This window comes from Elgaria multicarinata, chromosome 8 (genome assembly GCF_023053635.1).
Source record: "Elgaria multicarinata webbii isolate HBS135686 ecotype San Diego chromosome 8, rElgMul1.1.pri, whole genome shotgun sequence".
Lineage (NCBI taxonomy): Eukaryota > Metazoa > Chordata > Lepidosauria > Squamata > Anguidae > Elgaria > Elgaria multicarinata.
In genome coordinates this window covers 7,891,454-7,912,695 of record NC_086178.1, presented here as the reverse complement: position 1 = coordinate 7,912,695, position 21,242 = coordinate 7,891,454, and the positions used below count along the sequence as shown (strand labels likewise).

The window sequence follows — 21,242 nt, the reverse complement described above, 5'->3', positions numbered from 1 at the left end:
GGTGCAAAATACTGTCTCGAGCAGGCAGGCAAACACTAAGAATTAAGGAACATAAGCACTTCTGAGCCTGTGCTCAGCCCAGGCATTTGTGATTAGTACTAGAACCATTTTTTTTTTTTAAAAAACTACTTAGGTTTCACCAAAGTGTTCTTTTTTCAGCACTTTAACTTTTTTGGGGGGGGGGCTTTTTACTTGCTGCTATTGTGAAACCATTGAGAGTTAGGACTCTTTGCAGGTCTGCTCCAAATCACCCAGAGATCTCCCAAAAGATCCTGATCTACCTTCTTCCCCCACCCCCTGCCCCGGTCCTCCGTGGTAGCTTCAGCTCAGGCGCTCCCTCGTGTGTCTTTCTGTGGCCCCCGCATGGGGTGCAATGGACTTCCAGCCTTGAGTTTTATCTGCCAGGAATTCACCCGGAGGGTCGTCCTGCCCCGGCGGATCAAGCAGGCGTACCGCCCTTCGCTGAACTCGGTGGCGACGACACGCAGGTCCTGGCTGGGAAGCAGTTCAAAGCCATGGAGGGAGCGGGAGAGGGCCTCCCCATCTTTGTACCAGCTGCAAAGGAAGAGAAGGCAGGGCTCAGAGGGAGGGAGGAGACCACACGGTTTAATGCTGCCGGCTCTGGCCCCTCAAAGCCATGTCACCCCCAAAGCAGTATCCATCTTCTCTGTATTTCCCCAGCCCAGAACAGCAAACAGGAGACATTTGGACATATCCTCCCATACGTTTTCTCACAGCTGTTCAGCCACATACCTCCTACTTTTCACAGAATCATATAATAATAGAGTTGGAAGGGGCCTATAAGGCCATCAAGTCCAACCCCCTGCTCAATGCAGGAATCCACCTTAAAGCATCCCTGACAGATGGTTGTCCAGCTGCCTCTTGAAGGCCTCTAGTGTGGGACAGCCCACCACCTCCCTAGGTAACTGGTTCCATTGTCATGCTGCTCTAACAGTCAGGAAGCTTTTCCTAATGCCCAGCCAGAATCTGGCTTCCTGTAACTTTAGCCCATTCTTCCATGTCCTGCAGTCTGGGATGATCGAGAAGAGATTCTGGCCCTCCTCTGTGTGACAACCTTTTAAGTATTTGAAGAGTGCTATCATGTCTCCCCTCAATCTTCTCTTCTCCAGGCTAAACAGGCCCAGTTCTTTCAGTCTCTCTTCATAGGGCTTTGTTTCCAGACCCCTGATCATCCTCATTGCCCTCCTCTGAACACGCTCCAGCTTGTCTGCATCCTTCTTGAATTGTGGAGCCCAGCTCTGGATGCAATACTCAAGACGAGGCCTAACCAGGGCCAAATATAGAACATTAGTCTATAGCACACTCCAGCTTTCTCCAACCTGATGCCCACCAGATGTTTTGGACTAACACCCCACTATTCCTGACCATTGGCCATGCTGGTTGGGAATGAAGGAATTTGAAGTTAAAAACATCTGGAGAGCACCAGGTTCGGGAAAGTTGTTGTATGCCTTCCTCAACCTGGCTCTGTCCTGACGTGTTGGAATACAGCTTAGCATGTAAATGATAGAAGCTGTAGTCCAGCGCATCTACAGGACTCTGGTTGGGATAAGGTTGCATCAGGCCTTGAAGGACATTGCTCACTGGTGGCAGCAGGCAGGTATAGAGTCCTAGGGCCTTGCTAGATGACGAGGTAGCCCGGTGCAAGCCCCGGGCCGGCCTCTATGCGTCCAGATGACGCACAGGGGATCTTGGGCTCAGGCAGGAGTAACCCTCCCTTGGCCCAGGATAACCAGCACCAGTTGTGGCCTGGTATTTTCCGTGGTCTCGAGACCACGGGCATGTAGCCCGTTCTGCTGCTTTTCCCGGCTACCGCATTTACTTGCGAGTAGCCGGGAAAAGCAGCGGATGGCACGCAGCACTCTTCAGGAGCACTGTGGCCATCAGGGCAGGGTGGAGAGATGGGGGGAAAACGGAGCCAGGGGGATGGGGGGGATCGGAGATTGCGGGGTGGGGATCGTGGCCGGGGTGGGGAAATCGGGGGCAGGGGGGAAGCAAGGAATTTTTTTTTAAAAAAACAAACCAACAACCCTACCTGCCATCGGTGGAGCGCTCCTGTGCTGCTGGCCCTTTAAAACTTAAAAAAAATGGCAGGCGCAACGGCTCTCCAACAGAGCTCATCGCACCTTGCATGTGAATGAGGGCGAGATCCCGTGATAGTTGCATCACAGGATCTCCCCCCCCCCTAGCCCGGATTTACAGGTAGGTCTAGCTAAGGCCCTAGTCTAAGGTTTGGCAGTGGTGTGGGAGAACCACCACTGTAAGCTTTCCATGTCTCAGAACATACTTTGGCCAGTGTTCTCAGGGATGCTGCCACATGGAGGGTTCCTAGTACTAGCAGACAAGAAAGCATTGAGCAACCATTCTGCCTTCTTTCCTTATTGGATTTTCTGTGTTAAAGATAGAGTTCAAAGAATCAGTGGGAAAACACAGTAGGACTAAGAGTATAAGACAATGGGCTTCTCTAAATGAGCTATTTATAGCTCACTAGTTTCTGGCCGCTCACAGAAGTTTCCAGGTCAATTAAATGATGCTGTAAACAAACAGGATGTCTCCCATGGTTCCCCCACCCCCAATTCCATTTTAAAATAGATCATAGAAAAGCTGGAATAAACCCTTAATGGTGCAAAGTCAGCAGTGTGTAAAGCTGGCATTGTGCTATGAAGTTGCCAAGGAAGGACTTTCTCTGCTATCGGAGGGAGAAGAGGGTAAAATGCCTCCCTGCAGCACAGGGAGGCAGATCTGATCCCAATGTATCTTTTCAGAAGTAAGTCCCATTGCGTTCATACTTAGCCCCAAGTATGCCGAGGGTAGCAAGCTTACAACACAATCTTACTTCTAATGTAAGCACTTACTTCTAGTGCTGGTATTAACATTCAAAGCCCTAAACGGCTTGGGGCCAGGTTATTTGAAGGAATGCCTCCTCCCATATGTGCCTTAAGATCATCCACAGGGGTCCTTCTTCGTGAGCCCCTGCCAAAGGAAGTGAGGCAGGTGGCTACTAGGAGCAGGGCCTTCTCCGCTGTGGCACACCGGCTGTGGAACGAGCTCCCCGGAGAGGTTCGCTTGGCGCCTACATTGTTTTCCTTTCGTTGCCAGCTGAAGACCTTTTTATTTTCTCAGTATTTTAACACCTAATTTAACTTAAATTTAAACTCTGCTGTTTTAATCTCACATTTTAACCTACATCAATTTTTGCTGTGTGGCTTTATCCTGGTCGTGCTTTTTATGTTGTGTTTTGTATTTGTGTTTTTTAAATTGTTGGTTTTTTATTACGCTCTTCATGGTTTTGATATTTGTGAAGCACCCAGAGAGCTTCGGCTATTGGGCGGTATTGAAATGAAATAAATAAATAAATAAATAATACTCAGAAGTAAGTCCTGGCTTTCCTGGGGGCTGTGAGGAAACAGACGAAAACAAGATTCTGCTCCATTGCACACATGCCAGGGAGGGAGGGAGGTGCTTCCTCGATTCAACTAATCCAGGAAACAGAAGGATCTTACTCCTTGTGTAATCCAACTTGTATCAATCGCACCGAAGAACCAGGAAGTACAACAGCACGGTAAACAACAAGATTTCCCTTAATGTAGAGACACTCAATGGCATCTGGATGCCCCATAAAACTGCATGAATGAGACAGGGACAAGATGTGGTCAGGAAAGACCAGGACTTGGGCCTGTGTGTCCCCTGGAAAGGTACCCTGCTCTGGGATTTCAAAACCTGTGGGGACAGATGGCATTTGCACGTGTCTGCACGCTGTATATGTACACACACGCACACACATTACCTTACCTGACTTAAGGAGTCTCACCTGACTTGCAAGTGTGGCCTGGAAGAGTTGAACCCACAGCGGAAGGTGATGGTTCTGCCCTTGGAGATGTATCTTATGTGAACGTGAGAAGACCAGGCAGGTGGAGAAGAGGAGGAGGAGGTAGCAGCTTGCTCTGTAAGAAAGGGGCATACACAAACACCAGGTACAACAGCACAAGGGTTGCCACCAAATGGCACTTAAAATAGGGTGACCCTATGGAAAGGAGGATGGGGCTCCTGTATCTTTTACAGTTGTATAGAAAAAGGAATTTCAGCAGGTGTCATTCGTATGCCTGCAGCGCCTGGCGAAATTCCCTCTTCATCACAGCAGTGAAAGCTGCACCAGCCTTGCCCTCTTTTGTATCTGGTCACTCTAGGGCAGGGCTCCTGCAGCTTTCACTGTTGTGATGAAGAGGGAATTTCGCCAGGTGCTGCATGCATACGAACGACACCTACTGAAATTTCCTTTTCAACGCAACTGTTAAAGATACAGGAGCCCTGTCCTCCTTTCCACATGGTCAGCCTAACTTAAAAGAGACTTTTGAGACAAACTTAGAAGTTCAGCTCTGCAGAAATTCACCTTTTCTCCTGTGCCATAAAAAAATACCTTTGCTATGGTGTGAGGGAGATTGAACAAAGCTACCAGGCAATGAAAATATGTTAGCAATACTGCAGAGGCCTATATTTCGCAGGGAGAAAGCTGAATGTGGGATCGCCTTTGAAAAACGGCCAGAAACTACAACTGGTTCAAAATTTGCCAGCCGTGTTATTAACCAGGACATGCTGTCCTGAGCGCAGCACTTAAAAGACCTACACTGGCTGCCTGCTGGTTTGCTTCTGGGAAGAATCCAGGTGTTGACCTATGGAGTTGTAATGGTCTCAGAACAGGAGATCCAAAGGCCTGGCTCCTCCCATATCAGGCTTCCTGGATGCTTAATTCATCCAGCTATTCTGGCTCCAAGGGCCTCCACAAGCCGAAATCAGGCGTCCGGCCACAGGAGGTGATTTTCTCCATGGTTCCGGTGCCTTAGGGATCCCCCCACCCCAGAGAGTTTTATGTGGCAGCCTCTCTTTTATCCTTCCCATATTTTTGGAACCAGTATTACTGCGCTGGAGAGGGAGGGTAAATTGTGAATTTAGGAAGCGAGGTCAAAGTGCTGTCGCTTTATTGCTGTTAACTCTATATATGGGATTCTTGATGTTTTAGTCTGGGCCCCAGGTGACGTGGTATCCAGAAACAGGTCTTAGCACCTCTTATTTTTAATTGAAACAACACATAAACGAGCCACATTTCTTGCCAGCTGCTGGGATCACTTGGAAGCGAAGCGAAGCGAAGCCCTCCAGCCGCTGTGATTTGCCATGAATGCCTTTGGGGGCTCAGGGGCACTCTTGGGAAATGAAGTTGGCGCTGGGTGATGGTTGCCTTTGTACTTGCGCCCAGCCTAGTGGCAAGATAAAGAAGGGGTGGGGAGGAAAGAAAGGGCTCCTGCCACTTCTGCTTGATAAGCTTGGAGGGGAGGGAGCTAGGAGAGCAGTGGGGAAGTAGGAGGGGGGCTAGGAAGGGGAACTGGCAGGGGGGAGCCAGAGGAGTGGGGCAGAGAGCAGCTGAAAGCTGGCAGGAACCTGGGGTGGGTGGGTGGGAATTGTGTGTTTGTATGTCTGAATTATTATTATTATTATTATTATTATTATTATTATTATTATTTATTTATTTATTTATATAGCACCATCAATGTACATGGATGATGGGCACGTGTGTTTGAGAAAGGAAGAGAGAAAAGATGTTTTGGGGGAGGTAATACCTAGGGTGACCCTATGAAAAGGAGGACAGGGCTCCTGCATCTTTCACAGTTGCAGAGAAAATGGTATTTCTGCAGGTGTCCTTTGTATGTAGGCAGCGCCTGGTGAAATTCCCTCTTCATCACAACCATTAAAGCTGCCCTCTTTTGTATCTGGTCACTCTAGGGCAGGGCTCCTTCAGCTTATTCATTTATTTATTTATTACATTTTTATACTGCCCAATAGCCGAAGCTCTCTGGGCGGTTCATAACGGTTGTGATGAAGAGGGAATTTCACCTGGTGCTGCATGCCTACAAAGGACACCTGCTGAAATTCCCTTTTCTATGCAACTGTTAAAAGTACAGGAGCCCAGTCCTCCTTTCCATAGGGTCACCCTATTTTAAGCGAGAAAGAGCAAGTGTGATTTTTCTGTGTGCTTGCAGTGAGGAGAAGGGATGGATGGATGGATGTGTATGTTTGTGTAACAGAACCGACCAATAACATGTCTATTCAAAACATAAGCAAAACGGGATTTATTCTGCGTCGACATGCGTAATATTGCACAGTTAGATGGCAGTCTTACGCCCCCTTACCTGGGAGTAAGCCCCAACGAACTCAATAGGACTAAATTCTGAAAAGAGATGTATAGAACTGCACTGTTAGTCAAATCTTCTAAACTGCCAGTGGATTTCAACGATCCACAGCTACCAACGTGCCAAAATCATTCTGCGTCATTTGATTTACTTATTTATTCCAAGATTTCTACCCTGCCTTTCATCTCAATGAATCCCCAAGGTGGCTTGACAACTACAACGGGGATATAAGAGACGCTTAGCAAAAACCAGCAAAAGCTGAACACACACACACAGAGAGAGAGAGAGAGAACCGCAGAGCAGCACAGGAGCGGTTACCAGCCACTGGCTAGTGAACGGTCATAGAATCATAGAACACTAGAGTTGGAAGGGGCCTACAAGGCCATCGAGTCCAACCCCCTGCTCAATGCAGGAATCCACCCTAAAGCATCCCTGACAGATGCTTGTCCAGCTGCCTCTTGAATATAAGAGACACCTAGCAAAAATCAGCAAAAGCTGAACACACACACACACACAGAGAGAGAGAGAGAGAGAGAACCGCAGAGCAGCACAGGAGCGGTTACCAGCCACTGGCTAGTGAACGGTCATAGAATCATAGAACACTAGAGTTGGAAGGGGCCTACAAGGCCATCGAGTCCAACCCCCTGCTCAATGCAGGAATCCACCCTAAAGCATCCCTGACAGATGCTTGTCCAGCTGCCTCTTGAATATAAGAGACACCTAGCAAAAATCAGCAAAAGCTGAACACACACACACAGAGAGAGAGAGAGAGAGAGAGAGAGAACCGCAGAGCAGCACAGGAGAGGTTACCAGCCACTGGCTAGTGAACGGTCCTCAAGGGATTCATTCTGAAGGAGATGCAAATCCTCGGAAGGCCAAAAAGGAAAGCCCAGCCCATCAGAGACAGCTGTGGAGCAAGGAGCGTCAGGAGCTCCGGGCGCTCACCAAAGCAGGCGTTGCAGATCCGGGGGCAGTGCCTCTTCATGAAGGCCCGCTGGCGCGTACAGAAGCCCTGTTGGGCCCATGGCTGGCACTGCTTCTTCTCGTCCACGCAGCCTGCAAATCAGGGCGGGGAAGGGAAGCAAGGGGATCAAGCAGGTGTTCAGCAGCCACGCATCTTCCCCACCGGATAGCGATCAGACTCTAGGAACTGGAGGGATCATCTATGGGGGGGGGGTGTTTCTGTCAAGGGCCACATTGTCTCAGAGGTAATCTATGGAGGGCCGTACACTGGCAGTGGCCAGGGCCACAGCCAAAATGAGGTGGGGCCACCTTTCCCCCATCCCCCCTTTCTGGTGCCTTCTTTTCTCTCTTTCTCTCTCTCTCTCTGCCACCCCCTTTTCACTCTCCCCCCTCTCTCTCTGCCACTCCCTTCTCTACCACTCCCTTTTCTCTCTCTGCCACTCCCTTTTCTCTCTTTCTGCTGCCCCTTTTCTCTGTCTCTCTCTCTCTCTGCTGCCCCCTTTCCTCTCTCTCTCACTCTGCTGCCCCATCTGTCTCTCTCTCTCTGCCACCCCCTTTTCTCTCACACACTCTGCTGCCTTCTCTCTCTCTCTCTCTCTCCACCGCCCCTTTTCTTACTTTCACTCTGCACCACCCTTCTCTCTCTCTCTCTTGCTGGCTCCTTCTCTCTCATAACACCTTCTCGCTCCCTCTTCCTCCCCAGCCAATGGGCCGCAAGGGGAAGGGTAGACTGCTCTTGCCAAAGGCCTCAACTCATTGCATGCAGAAGGCTTTGGAAAGTAGGGCCGGTGGCCACATGTGTTTCTAGGATTGCAGGTTCCCCACACTGAATGCTAAGGCAGAGTTGCTGGAGGGAGATTAGAGCATGAAACAGCTGAATTACAACTTGCCAAGAAGTTCAATTCTCTCATATTTTACTTTAATAATGACAATTAAAGTAACGTTTTCTATTCCACCACTGGTGTTAACGAACGAATTGCGCTTCTTTGCAGACATTTCAGCTTCAACTGTAACGTTTGCAATTTATTTTCAGTTTTTACATTGTTTCTCTTGCACACGTGTGCGCACGCGTGTGCATTGTGTGTGCATACGGCCATGCTGGCTGGGGATTGTGGCATTTGTAATCCGGCACATCTAGAGTTAACCAGGCTGGAGAAGGCTGCCTTAGACTAACGCCAGCAAAAACAGTCCCCAGGTGTCTGCCAGGATGTGTGCTTGCTGGTTAAACACAACCACACCCCTGGAGCGAGGACAATAGGTCCAAAGCAGGGGGTGCTCCCAAGTTGAACCCTGTGACACCAGAGGCATTGGCGCTTACTGGTTTGGGCATGGCCAGCCAGGTGGGCTCCTCACCGTACAGCCGTTGGATGGCCCAGACGTCATCCTGGCCAATGCGCCATGTCCTGCTGTAGGTGGCATTGGGGTGCATGAGGGCACGGGCATCCCGGGAGTGCCACAGGCCCAGGGCATGGCCGATCTCATGAGCTGCAACCTGCACCAAGTCATTCAGCCAGACACCTGCCAAAGAAAGAAAGCAATGGGCACAAAAAGACTCCAGAAAAGAAACAACCCATATCCACCACCCAAACTTCTAGTACCACCAACTTCCATCAGGCTAGGAGTCCAAGGGACAAATTTAGACACCTGATGCCTGCCTTTGCCCCTGCTGTGGGGCAGACCCCTCTGGAAATGGAGTGGACAACCCCCCCTCCCTCAGAGGGCTATAGGGGTGCACCTTGATGATGGCCACGCCTGGGAGTGCCAGCAGGCATGCCATCACTCAGACAGGACCAGACACCATGTGCCCACTTCTGACAGCTGCGCAACTTTGCTTGAAGGCTTCACGTATCAAACTAAGGGTTCTTCCGAGCCGTGCAAAGCCAGGTCCATTCGCTAGTGTTTCATAAAGGCAAGTCCTTCTGCCAGACTAAGACTGGCAACTATTTGCCATACATAACCTTCACTGCTCAAACCGTCCTGTCGCATCCCCCACTTTTTTCCACTAAACAAAATTGGCCCGCACAAGTGAGTCTACAGTACCTTGTTTCCAACTGAAGCGGGAACGGCCCAGGATCCAAAATTCATGGTTGTCAAAGTGGATCTCGCCACGAGGCGGGAGGAAGGCGTGAGCCAGCTCCCCGTTCAGCCCATCAAAGCAAGGATGCAGAGGAGAGAACCAGCAGTCGGTGTGGTTAAATGTGTAGAAACCTGCTCAATCGCAGCCAACAAGACAGAGGACTTGATTATAGCCAGCACTGGCTTCTATCGCATGGACAGCGCACAACGTTTCTTTCATTTATACTAACAATTCTCTAAGGTAAGTTAGACATCTGGCAAACCGCAGGAGCCAATGGGAAACTGAACCAGCCTCCCCCACCGTCCAAAGCCAACTCTCTGCTCACAGGTAGGGTAACCCAGAGACAATCTGCCATGTTGACAACGTTTTGCTTGGACTTGTGATGGCAATACTTCTCTGAATGGATTTGTGGAAGGAGCAGATAGGGATGGGGAATGTGCAGCCCTCCAAATATAATTGGACTACGACTACCATTATCCATCACCATTGGGTATTCATTTATTATTTATTTATTTATTATTGCATTTATATCCCACCTTTTTTTTCCTCCAATGAACCCAAGGCGGTGTACATAATCCTCTCCATTTTATCCTCGCAACAACCCTGTGAGGTAGGTTGGGCTGAGAGTTTGTGACTGGCCCAAAGTCACCCAGTGGGTTTCCATGGCCGAGTGGGGGCTAGAACCCGGATCTCCCAACTCCTAGTCCAACGCCTTAGCCACTACACCACACTGGCTCTCCACATCATCATCATCATCATCATCATCATCTATTTATTCGTTACCAGCCTCTCCCGCTGGATCGAGGCGGAGTACAACACAAATGCAAACACCCTAAAATACGTATAACTAAAACATTTAAAACTAATTATTAAAAGCAGCACATAATTAAAAAGGCATCTTAAAATTCAGCTGGGTAGGCCTGCCGGGAGAGAGCAGTCTTTATGGCTTTCTTAAATTCTGGAAGACTGTTAAGTTGACGAATCTCTCCCAGCAAGCCATTCCACAAACTGGGAGCGGCAGTGGGTATGTTTGCTAGGGTTAATGGGAGGTATAGTCCACCAATGTCAGGAGGCCAACACATTCTCCACCCATGGAGTATAACGCGCATGAAGAACATCAGAAGAGGAGTAACTGCAATAGCCCAGGCAACCGCATGTTAGCCAGTTTACTGACTTCTTTCTTTATTGACTTCACTGACTTCTGTTAACCCACTATAAATACGGGATACAAAAGATCTACATCCTGCAATCCCAAACCAAGCAAAGAATGAGCCCTGGTTCTCGCTGAGAGGGTCAACCCGTGTCTGGGCAATATACCACTTTCAAATATACCACTGTCACTTGAGGCACAGGTGAACTCAGTGGCAAAGAGCACCTTTTATCAGCTCAGGCTGATATACCAGCTGCGCCCTTATCTGGACAGAGATAGCTTAGCTACAGTTATCCATGCTCTGATAACCTCTCGTTTGGATTACTGCAATGCGTTATACGTGGGGCTGCCTTTGAAAACGGTCCGGAAACTTCAACTGGTGCAAAACAGGGCAGCATGGTTACTAACAGGGTCTGGCCGGCGAGATCACATTACGCCAGTCCTTTTACAACTTCATTGGCTGCCAGTCCAGGTCCGGGCCCGATTCAAAGTGCTGGTATTAACATTTAAAGCCCTAAACGGTTTGGGGCCAGGTTATCTGAAGGAACGCCTCCTCCTATATGTACCTACCCGGACCTTAAGATCATCTACAGGGGGCCTTCTCCATGAGCCCCTGCCAAAGGAAGTGAGGCAGGTGGCTACTAGGAGGAGGGCTTTCTCCGCTGTGGCACCCCGGTTGTGGAACGAGCTCCCCAGAGAGGTCCGCCTGGCGCCTACACTGTACTGCTTTCGTCGCCAGCTGAAGACCTTTTTATTCACTCAGTATTTTAACACTTAATTTTAACTTAAATTTAAATTTTACTGTTTTAACTCTGTATTTTAATCCTATATCAACTTTGCTGTGTGGTTTTATCCTGGTTGCACTTTTTATACTGTATTTCGTAATTGTGTTTTAAACTGTTGGGTGTTTTACTGTGGTTTTAATTTTTGTGAACCGCCCAGAGAGCTTCGGCTATTGGGCTGTATAAAAATGTAATAAATAAATAAATAAATAAATAAATAAATAAATAAAGTCAGACCCAACTGGAGAACATCCAAAATCACATGGAGAAAAGGAGAGACAATGTCTCAGGATGTTAAAAATAATAATAACCACGTTTTATTCCTCGGAGCAGCCCAACACGTTCCAGTTCTGTACCACATATTCCTGGACCTTCTTCGGGAACTATACAAAATGTCGACAATGCAGCACATTTATTTACATTTATAAACAAAACCTTTCCAAATCTCTTATTAGACGTCATATGCATTCTGCCACTGTGCCTATGTAACTGTGCACTTAAACTGTTTTAATGTTGCCTCTGAAAAAAATATGTCTCCAAGAATAAATCCTGCGAGTGGTGATATGATTAGTAAATAGCAGTTTACATTCATTCTCTTTCAGTCATCTCAGACGTTCCCATAATTGCACTGATTAAACTCCAGGTCTTTCATTTCTGGACATGCAACGCACTCTTAGGGAACGTCTAGAAAACTCTGAGCTTTAGAAGAAGGCTTTGTTAAGGTTCCAAGAAGTCAAATGATAGGAGTTATAGTCTGGAGGACACCAGGTTGAGCAAGCTGGTTTGTGGCCTTCATACTGAAAACAAGTGAAACTGCAAGGCGCAGAGCCGGAATGCAATGCAGGTGTGTTAACTTAGGGCCTAGATGCTGAGATACATCCTAAAAGCCCTGAGAAGGACTTTGAATCCCCCAAACTTAGAGCTCCTTCAGACGGGAGGAAATCACATTCCCTTACCGTGGCTCTGCTTCCTGTTTCACTTCCGTATTTACAATGAGCTTTAATTACGAGAGGAAGAGGGCAGCGACCACGTGGCTTGTACAGGTGAATGGGACAGAGCACTCTAGAGGGCATTTTATAGGTCAACTTTGCCTACACACGGCAGGAAAACCCGACAAATGTCGATATATCCCAGAAGAGCTGGGGCTAAAACTGAAAAATGGACCAGGAGACACACAGGAGGCTGAAGGCGGCTTCAGAATGACCCATGAACATCCATCAGTGGCCAGTCACGAGCGTGCTATAAAATGCTTGTTTAAAGAAGCTCTTAGGCAGGAAAGAGACTCAGAATCACCTCCTTCCTGAAATACAATGTGGCTACGAAATGTTCCCCTTTTTTTTCTCCATGTTGGATCTCTAACCCCTCTCCCAAAGTACCAAATCCTCCTTCAGGAACAGACTCTTTTGGATTGTCATCCAGCCCTTCTGTTTTAATAAAAATCACACACACACCCAGCCTGACACTTTCTCTTCACACACACACACACGCCCCAACATGCTAATTATATCCCATTCCTACAGCCGCTCTTCATATGTCTTGCATTCCCTCCACATCTGTAATCCTCACTGCTGAGCTCCTTTGAACTTTCTCCAACTAACCCAGATGTAATCAATCTGCCAGTGGAAGTCCCTCTTCCATTCTTGAGGCCATGCCAGAAGTTCAAAGAAGTTTGGAAGAAATAATAATAATAATAATAATAATAATAATAATAATAATTTTTTAAAAAAACCCACAGTAGCAACAAAGCTACAGAGCAGGGCATGAGACTGACCCACCCATCACCCTCAAGGACTGGTGTTCAGAGCAATCACTTCTGAACCTCTCGAGCATAGAATCAGCTCAGGCAGTTTAACATCTGAAGCAAAACAAAACAAAATCAAATGTGAACGGTGTCACTCCTGCTGTGCGTTTCTGCACATGATACGCAGAAATAGAACTTGGAAATAAGGAAATGGTGCTCCTTCTGGAACCTGCTTTCTCAAACCAACAGCTTCGCGTTTCCCATGATGGCTCCCCGCCTGAAAACCGACCCTGAAACTGACATTCAAAAAACCCTGCAACAGTTGGACCTTTTGATCACAACGTAGGGTGGCTGTCCTTTTTCTTTACAACCACCCAGCACCCAACTAAATTGTTTCATGGCAAAGATGTCCTGGTTTGGAGTGATCAGGTCAATGCTCCATCACATCTAGGTGGACACAGAACTGGTTAGGCTGCCCAGTCCATGGCTCCCAGACCCAGGCAACCACAGAGATCTTTTCTGGTATACAGGCCATAGTACAAAAAAGACCAAGCTATGAAACGGGAAGACCCCAGCTGTGCCTTTAACTCAGGTGGCCACAAAAAAACCACATTCTCTCTGCTTCGGCCAACCATCTATGCAACAGCGCATAGGTGCAGAACCCAGGGGGCAAAATCCATCACTCCTGGGGTCCAAACCTGCACTTTGGGGTGTCCCACACCCCCTTCCCCCCCCCCCCCGCATTTGGTGGCTTCCCAGCTTTTGTGGAATTTTTGTTCCACATCCAGCAAGGTTGAAATAGCTCTCTTAAAGCAAAGTCAAAACATCTGACTTTTATAAAACCTGGCAGGATTTTATTCTATATACAGATCGAGGACATACGCAGCAGTATGCATCAAAGTCTTCCCTCCAATTATGGAAAAGAGACTAAAAATAAGTTGGATACAAAGAAGAATTATAAAGAAAGCTTCTAAGCAGCCCACAGACTCCACGTATATTTTGGACTGTGAAGCAAAGCCAAAAACAGAAATAGAGGTTAAACGTAGCACCCTCTGTTAATAATTTGATTTCAATTCAATATAGTTCTTTTTATTTATTCCCTTCTTGTATTTTGTTTTTCGTTGTTTTGGTTGATTTTGTTTTGGAAAATTAATAACTTTTTTTAAAAAAGGAAAGAAATAGCTCTTCTAAGTCTTAGTTACTGGCAGTAAAGCACTTTAGAGAATACACCAATGAAGGTTGGGAGCTCCAATGTCAGTGGGGTGTGAATCCACTCCGGGTTTCAGTTAGAACCAGTGAGAACTCTAAAAGAGCTACCTTGGACAGCTCTTTTAGAGTTCGGACTGGTTTTGACTGAAACCCGGAGTGGATTCACACCCCACTGACACCGGAGCACCCAACCTCCACTGGTAAACATAGGCCCTGTTCAGACAACACGCTAAACCATGCTGTTTAACCACAAAATGGTTATTTTGAGATAGCCTAGCTACAGTTATCCATGCTCTGATAACATCTCGTTTGGATTACTGCAATGCGTTCTACGTGGGGATGCCTTTGAAAACGGTCCGGAAGCTTCAGCTGGTACAAAACAGGGCAGCCCGTTTACTAACAGGGACTGGCCGGCGAGATCACATTACGCCAGTCCTTTTACAACTTCATTGGCTGCCAGTCCAGGTCCGGGCCCGATTCAAAGTGCTGGTATTGACATTTAAAGCCCTGAACGGTTTGGGGCCAGGTTATTTGAAGGAACGCCTCCTCCCATATGTACCTGCCGGGACCTTAAGATCATCTACAGGGGCCCTTCTCCGTGAGCCCCTGCCAAAGGAAGTGAGGCAGGTGGCTACTAGGAGGAGGGCCTTCTCCGCTGTGGCACCCCGGCTGTGGAATGAGCCCCCCAGAGAGGTCCGCCTGGTGCCTACACTGTACTCCTTTCGTCGCCAGCTGAAGACCTTTTTATTCTCTCAGTACTTTAACACTTAATTTTAACTTAAATTTAAATCTTACTGTTTTAACTCTGTATTTTAATCTTATATCAATTTTGCTGTGTGGTTTTATCCTGGTTGTGCTTTTTATATTGTATTTTGTATTTGTGCTTTTAACCTGTTGGTTGTTTTATTATGGTTTTGATTTTTGTGAACCGCCCAGAGAGCTTCGGCTGTTGGGCGGTATAAAAATGTAATAAATAAATAAAATAAATAAAAATAAAATAATGCATTTTGTGGTTAAGCAGCATGGTTTAATGTGTTGGCTGAATGGGGCCACAGAGTGTTTCATTGCACGCTCGTGACTGGCCACTCACGGATCTTCTCAGGGTCATTTTGATGACGCTTCAATCCTGCTGCGCGTCTCCCACATCTTCTGTAGTTTTTTTCCACTACAAAATACGACCTGGAAAATCTGTTTCTTCTAGGCTCTGACGGTAATTAGCGCCTTTTCCTGCAATGTGCAGGAGAAGCTATGGAAACGCCCACTGAATGGGCCATGTGGTCACTGCTTGCTTCCTCTTTCTTCCCTGTGTGAAGAAAGAGGAAGCTGCCCGTCCCTGTTGTGGGACCGAAGCAGGGGGCAAAGTGACGGTACGGAAGCACGATTTCCCCCTCTCCCTATCTGAAAAGGCTCATAGTCTTCCGAGGGCAACAGCCTTAAAGACAGCTTAGAAATAATATTAGGTAAGATTAAATGAAAATATGCTGGCATTTTGGCCCCACCCCCTTTTGCCTTGCAGCCCTCAAGAGTTTCTCCGAAATGGAATTCAGCACTTGGGTTGAATGAGGTTCAACATCCCTGTAGTAATAGTATAGGCATAATGCCAGTAGCAACAAGATGGCATCCATGGAGCACTTTCACATTAGAAAGTACTTTATAATGCCAGGTCTTCTTCCTCTTCCTCGTCCTCCTCCAACCAGCTTCCCTCCTCCGCTTTCCAGGAAGCTCCTACCTATAGTGATGTCTGCCGGCTGGGCAGGGGGCAGGCGCCGGAAGCTGAGGGGTGAAACGTCGCTCCACATGCGGAAGGCACTGGCAATGGCTCGCTCGGTGTCAGCCTTGTTGAGGGTGCTGGGGAACTGCACGATCCTGAAGTCAGAGGGAGGTAGAGGCAGGACGTCAGGAAGCAAAGGGCCACAAGCCGTCAGGCCTTCTAGAACCCGCTCCAGAGGCAGGGGCGGCAAAAAGAAAAAAGAATGGGGAGGCGGAAGTGACAGGGGTGTACAAAACACGACAGAGGTGTACAAAATTATGCATGCCGTGGAGAATGTGGATAGGAAGATAAATGTCTCCCTCTCCCATAATACCAGAACCCAAAGGGGTCAATCCAATGAAGCTGATTGGTGGGAGATTCAGGGCAGATGAAAGGAAAGACTTCTTCACACAGCGCTGAGTTAAACCATGGCCACCAATTTGGAGGGCTTTAAAGTACCTGCCCGGACCCTAAGGTCATCCTCAGGGGTTCTTCTCCGCAAGACCCTGCCAAAGGAAGTGAGGCAGGTGGCTACCAGGAGGAGGGCCTTCTCTGCTGTGGCACCCTGGCTGTGGAATGAGCTCCCTAAGGAGGTTTGCTTGGCACCTACATTATATGCTTTTAGACGCCAGGTGAAGACCTTTTTATTCTCCCAGCATTTTAACAGTCTATAAATAAATTTTAACTTGGTGTTTTAAATTTGTAATTTTGCATTGCTGCTGTTTTTATCTGGTTGAGCTTTTATATTGTATTTTGTATTATGGTTTTATACTGTTGTGTTATACTTTGAATGGTTTTAATTTTTGTGAACCGCCCAGAGAACTCCAGCTTTTGGGTGGTATAGAAATGCAATAAATAAATAAATAAATAAAATAAAGGGGGGACTGGATAAATTCCTGGAGGAGAAGGCTATCAACAGCCACTAGTCCTGATGGCTATGTGCTACCTCACCTCCAGTTAGCCTATACACACCATTTGCTGGGGAACATGGGTGGGCAGGTGCTGCTGCACCATGTCTTGCTTGTGGGTCCCTGGTCAACAGCTGGTTGGCCCCTGTGTGAACAGAGTGCTGGACTAGATGGGCCCTTGGTCTGATCCAGCAGGGCACTTCTGAAGTTCTTTAGTGACTACAGGAGTTCTTCCGTTGAGTGCCTTATAGGGCACAGGGCAACCATACTTGTGGGGGCAACTGTTTCCATGCTGCAACTGCCTTATATCCACCTCTACATTTCTCAGCTGTGGAAGGAGGAGACCAAGATTGTTCTCAGCATTGGGGGTTGGGAGAATTTCAGGCCCACTACCAACGTGTTCCAACAGAGGGTGTTGTAGGGAGGAAAGATGTTCCACCAAAAGAGGATCCTAGTAGCCACATGTGCCAATAGTGACATTGGAAGTCCTTTGCCTACTGGCCAGCCTCAATTAGAGCAGGCTTTCCCATCCTGGGGACCTCCAGATGGCCTGGATTCCAATTCCCATCATCCTCAGCAAGCATGGTCAATAGTCCGGGACAATAGTTGTTGTCAACCAAAACATCCAGAGGATACAATTTCGTGGAAGTCTGGTGTAACGTTAGGTCTGAACCCCTGTGTTCCAGGGGGAAGCCCAGAAGCTTATCAGGGTTTCTTTTATTATAACAACCATCTGTCAGGGATGCTTTAGGGTGGATTCCTGCATTGATCAGGGGGTTGGACTCGATGGCCTTGTAGGCCCCTTCCAACTCTGCTATTCTATGATTCTATGATTCTATAAAGGACTTCTAATGTGGCTTATTTATTTATTTATTTATTTATTTATTTATTTATTTATTTATTTATTACATTTATATCCCACCATTTTTCTTCCAAGGAACACAAGGCAGCATACATAATCCTCCACCTCCTCTCCCTTTTATCCTCACAACAACAATCCTATGAGGTAGGCTGGGCTAAGAGTCTGTGACTGGCCCAAAGTCACCCAGTGGGTTTCCATGGCCGAGTGGGGACTAGAACCCAGATCTCCCGACTCCCAGTCCAACACTTTAGCCACTATACCACGCTGGCTCTCCTGACTCCCAGTCCAACGCTCTAACCACTACACCACACTGGCCCTCTCACATGCGGGTGCGTATTTCACAGCACAGTGCACATAACCACTACAATAATGTATTTCTGGATAGGCAGTGTGGTGTAGTGGTTAGAGTGTTCGACTGAGGCTCAGGAGATCTGGGTTCTAGTTCCCACTTGGCCATAAAGCTCTGCTTTGGGCCAGTCTCTGATTCTCAACCTAACCTAACCTCACAGGGCTGTTGTGGAGACAAAATGGAGAGGGGATGACCATTTAAGCCACTTTGGGGTCCTTGCGACAGAAAAAAAAAGGCAGGATAAAAATGTATAAAAATAATTAAAACTAACAATTAAAACTGAAGTTCAAAACAGTTCCCACACTAAAGGCACACTCATGAAACTGAATTTAAACAATTAGGAAAAACAATTTAAAACCAGCAGCAACATAAACAATTAAACAGTCAAAAACTGTAAATTATTATTGTTGCTTTTGTTGTTTAGTATGTCAGCTAAAATCAACATAAAGTAAATGGCTTTTCAAGGTTCATGTAAAAGCCAGTAGCAATGAAACAAAATGTATACCGTATTTCTTCGATTCTAAGACACACTTTTCCCCCCAAATAAACATCTCTAAAAATGGAGTGTGTCTTAGAATCGATGGCATCTTAGAATCGAAGGAATATGGTATATCTTGGCTGGGAGTTTCACAGGTCCACTGAGAAGGCCCTGTTTAAGCTTCCCTGGAAGACAGCTCACCCACCATTGCATCTTCCTCTGTACTGTGCGACCACAAGAAATTTGGATGTGTTCTAAGGTGCTCTCTTTGTTCACATAGAGCCAACGGAGAGGCCTGCCCAGCACCCTTATGTAAATTGAGGGCACTCTCCTGAAAAGCTCTGCAATGATCAGACAGCCAACGGCACACGTGAAAGAGGTTCCTAGACAAATGAATGTGGAAATGGGCTCACAGGATCATGCCTGTCTGGTGGGATACATAGCCCAAAGTCTTCTCTTCCCTCATTGTGCAGGAAATTCAGAGCTAGAGCATTCCCAAGGGATGGCTCTCCAGCCTCCCTTTGAAGTCTTCCACGGAGGAAGAGCCTGCCCACCCTTCAACAGTCATGGGTTCCATTCTCAAGCGCACCTTTTATCAGCTTAGGCTGATATACCAACTGCGCCCTTATCTGGACAGAGATAGCCTAGCTACAGTTATCCATGCTCTGTTAACCTCTCGTTTGGCTACAGTTATCCATGCTCTGATAACCTCTCGTTTGGATTACTACAATGCGTTATACGTGGGGCTGCCTTTGAAAACGGTCCGGAAACTTCAACTGGTACAAAACAGGGCAGCACAGTTACTAACAGGGACTGGCCGACGAGACCACATCACGCCAGTCCTTTTCCAGCTTCATTGGCTGCCAGTCCAGGTCCGGGCCCAATTCAAAGTGCTGGTATTAACATTTAAAGCCCTAAACGGCTTGGGGCCAGGCTCTCTGAAGGAATGCCTCCTCCCATATGTACCTGCTCAGGCCCTATGGTCATCCTCGGGGGTCCTTCTCCGCAAGCCCCTGCCAAAGGAAGTGAGGCAGGTGGCTACCAGGAGGAGGGCCTTCTCTGCTGTGGCACCCCGGCTGTGGAATGAGCTCCCTAAGGAGGCTCACTTGGCACCTACATTATACGCTTTTCGACACCAGGTGAAGACCTTTTTATTCTCCCAGCATTTTAACAGTCTATAAAGACATTTTAACTTGGTGTTTTAAATTTGTAATTTTGCATTGCTGCTGTTTTTATCTGGTTGAGCTTTTATATTGTATTTTATATTATGGTTTTATACTGTTGTTTTATACTTGGAATGTTTTTAATTTTTGTGAACCGCCCAGAGAGCTCCAGCTATTGGGCGGTATAGAAATGTAATAAATAAATAAATAAATAAACAAACAAACTAGACAGGCTGAAAGTCAGTGGCAGAGAACACAACAGCTCCTGAAGTCATCTAGGTAAGAATACCAGGATGCCTTGCTCTGCGATATTGTATTCGGCAAACCTCCAACCATCCCTCTGCGCCTCTCCCTTCCCACCCCTATAAATGCGGGCACTCACTTATAGGTCAGGTTCACATGGTCCCATTTGTAACCAAGAGGGTTGATGGCATAGCGCCTCCTCCGGGCCAAGCCTTGGTCTGAAGGCCAAGCAGCGGAGGGCACTACAACAGGCTGGACTGCCTCTTCCTCCTACAAGAAAGCAAGGACATCTGAGATGAGAGATGGAGGGGTTGGGGGGCTCTCTTCGGAGCCCTCCAGCAGGGAGTCCCATCCTAAGTCCGGGCGCCAGGCTCCCCTATCCCTGCCCCCCACTCCACTTCACCTCAAGCTGTGTGGAGGCTGGTCTTGGATCCTTGCCTCCCCCCGCCCAACTTCAGCAGATTAGGGCTGGTCGTCAAGGAGAAGTGAGAAATTGGGGGTGTCGGGGTGTCAGAAGGAGCTTGTTTCCTTTCACCAGTGCTGTAAAGATCTTCCCTCCGCCCTGATGGTCATCCCCTTTCCAGGAAAAAGTGTTCCTTCTCTGCTGAAAGCTTCTCCCATCTAGCAATAAGGGCTCCTGTGAGCGGATGAGTCATCCCTAAAGCCAGCACAGTTTCTCTCAACGACGCCCCCTTCACTCCCCACCCCCCACAACGCCCTGCCAGCACAGAAACAGCCGACCAAATTCCCTGGGAGAAATGAAGTTTCACCCACCTCCGCATCAACATTTTGCAGGATCCAGAGAACTGCGGGCAGCAGGAAGACCAGGCCTGCTGCCACTGCTCCCCAACACCAGCTGGACCTCCCGGGGCACAGAAGGGTCCCCGGACCCATGACCGGATCTGAATTAATCCTTTCCCCGAGGACCTGAGGTCTGCACAGAAGAGCAGCCGCCCCTGCCCGCGTCCTGTGCCTCCAGGACTCATCCAGCACTGCTGCTGCTTCCACATGTACAGTGCCGCAAAGGAGCCCCGCCGCGGCAGCACAGCCGGCCCCCAGCCCTGCCAGATTGGATCCATCTGTCCAAAATATACAGGAACTGAAAGCAGGCTCCAGCTGACGGTGCCAGATGCAGACCCCATCTCCTCCCTGCCATCCAGAGGATCACTGACGTCCCAGTTTCCAGGCGCCGCAACCGTAACACACGAAGCAAGCCACTAGCAGCAGCAGTGGAGGAGAGATGTCTCGGTGACGCTTAGCCATATTAGCAGACTAGAACTTCAAGGAACCATGTGCCGCTGATCTCCAGATGCTGGGATGGGATGTCCCTTGTGAGCTCCTGAGTGACATTTGGCTGGCTGCTGTTG

The 21,242-nt window shown here is 47.9% G+C and overlaps 1 protein-coding gene across 1 annotated transcript; it reads right to left on the bottom strand.

Moving 5' to 3' along the window:
* Nucleotides 1-326: 326 nt before the first annotated feature.
* Nucleotides 327-20,769, bottom strand: LOC134402379 (matrix metalloproteinase-23-like). Its single transcript, XM_063131797.1, has 8 exons — nt 20,650-20,769; nt 20,015-20,145; nt 15,852-15,988; nt 9,204-9,371; nt 8,517-8,681; nt 7,146-7,256; nt 3,830-3,962; nt 327-555 (listed from the first exon to the last, which is right to left on the bottom strand). The coding sequence occupies exons 1-8, from the start codon at nt 20,767-20,769 to the stop codon at nt 327-329; spliced, it is 1,194 nt and encodes a 397-aa protein (XP_062987867.1).
* Between the last annotated feature and the right edge of the window lie 473 nt (nt 20,770-21,242).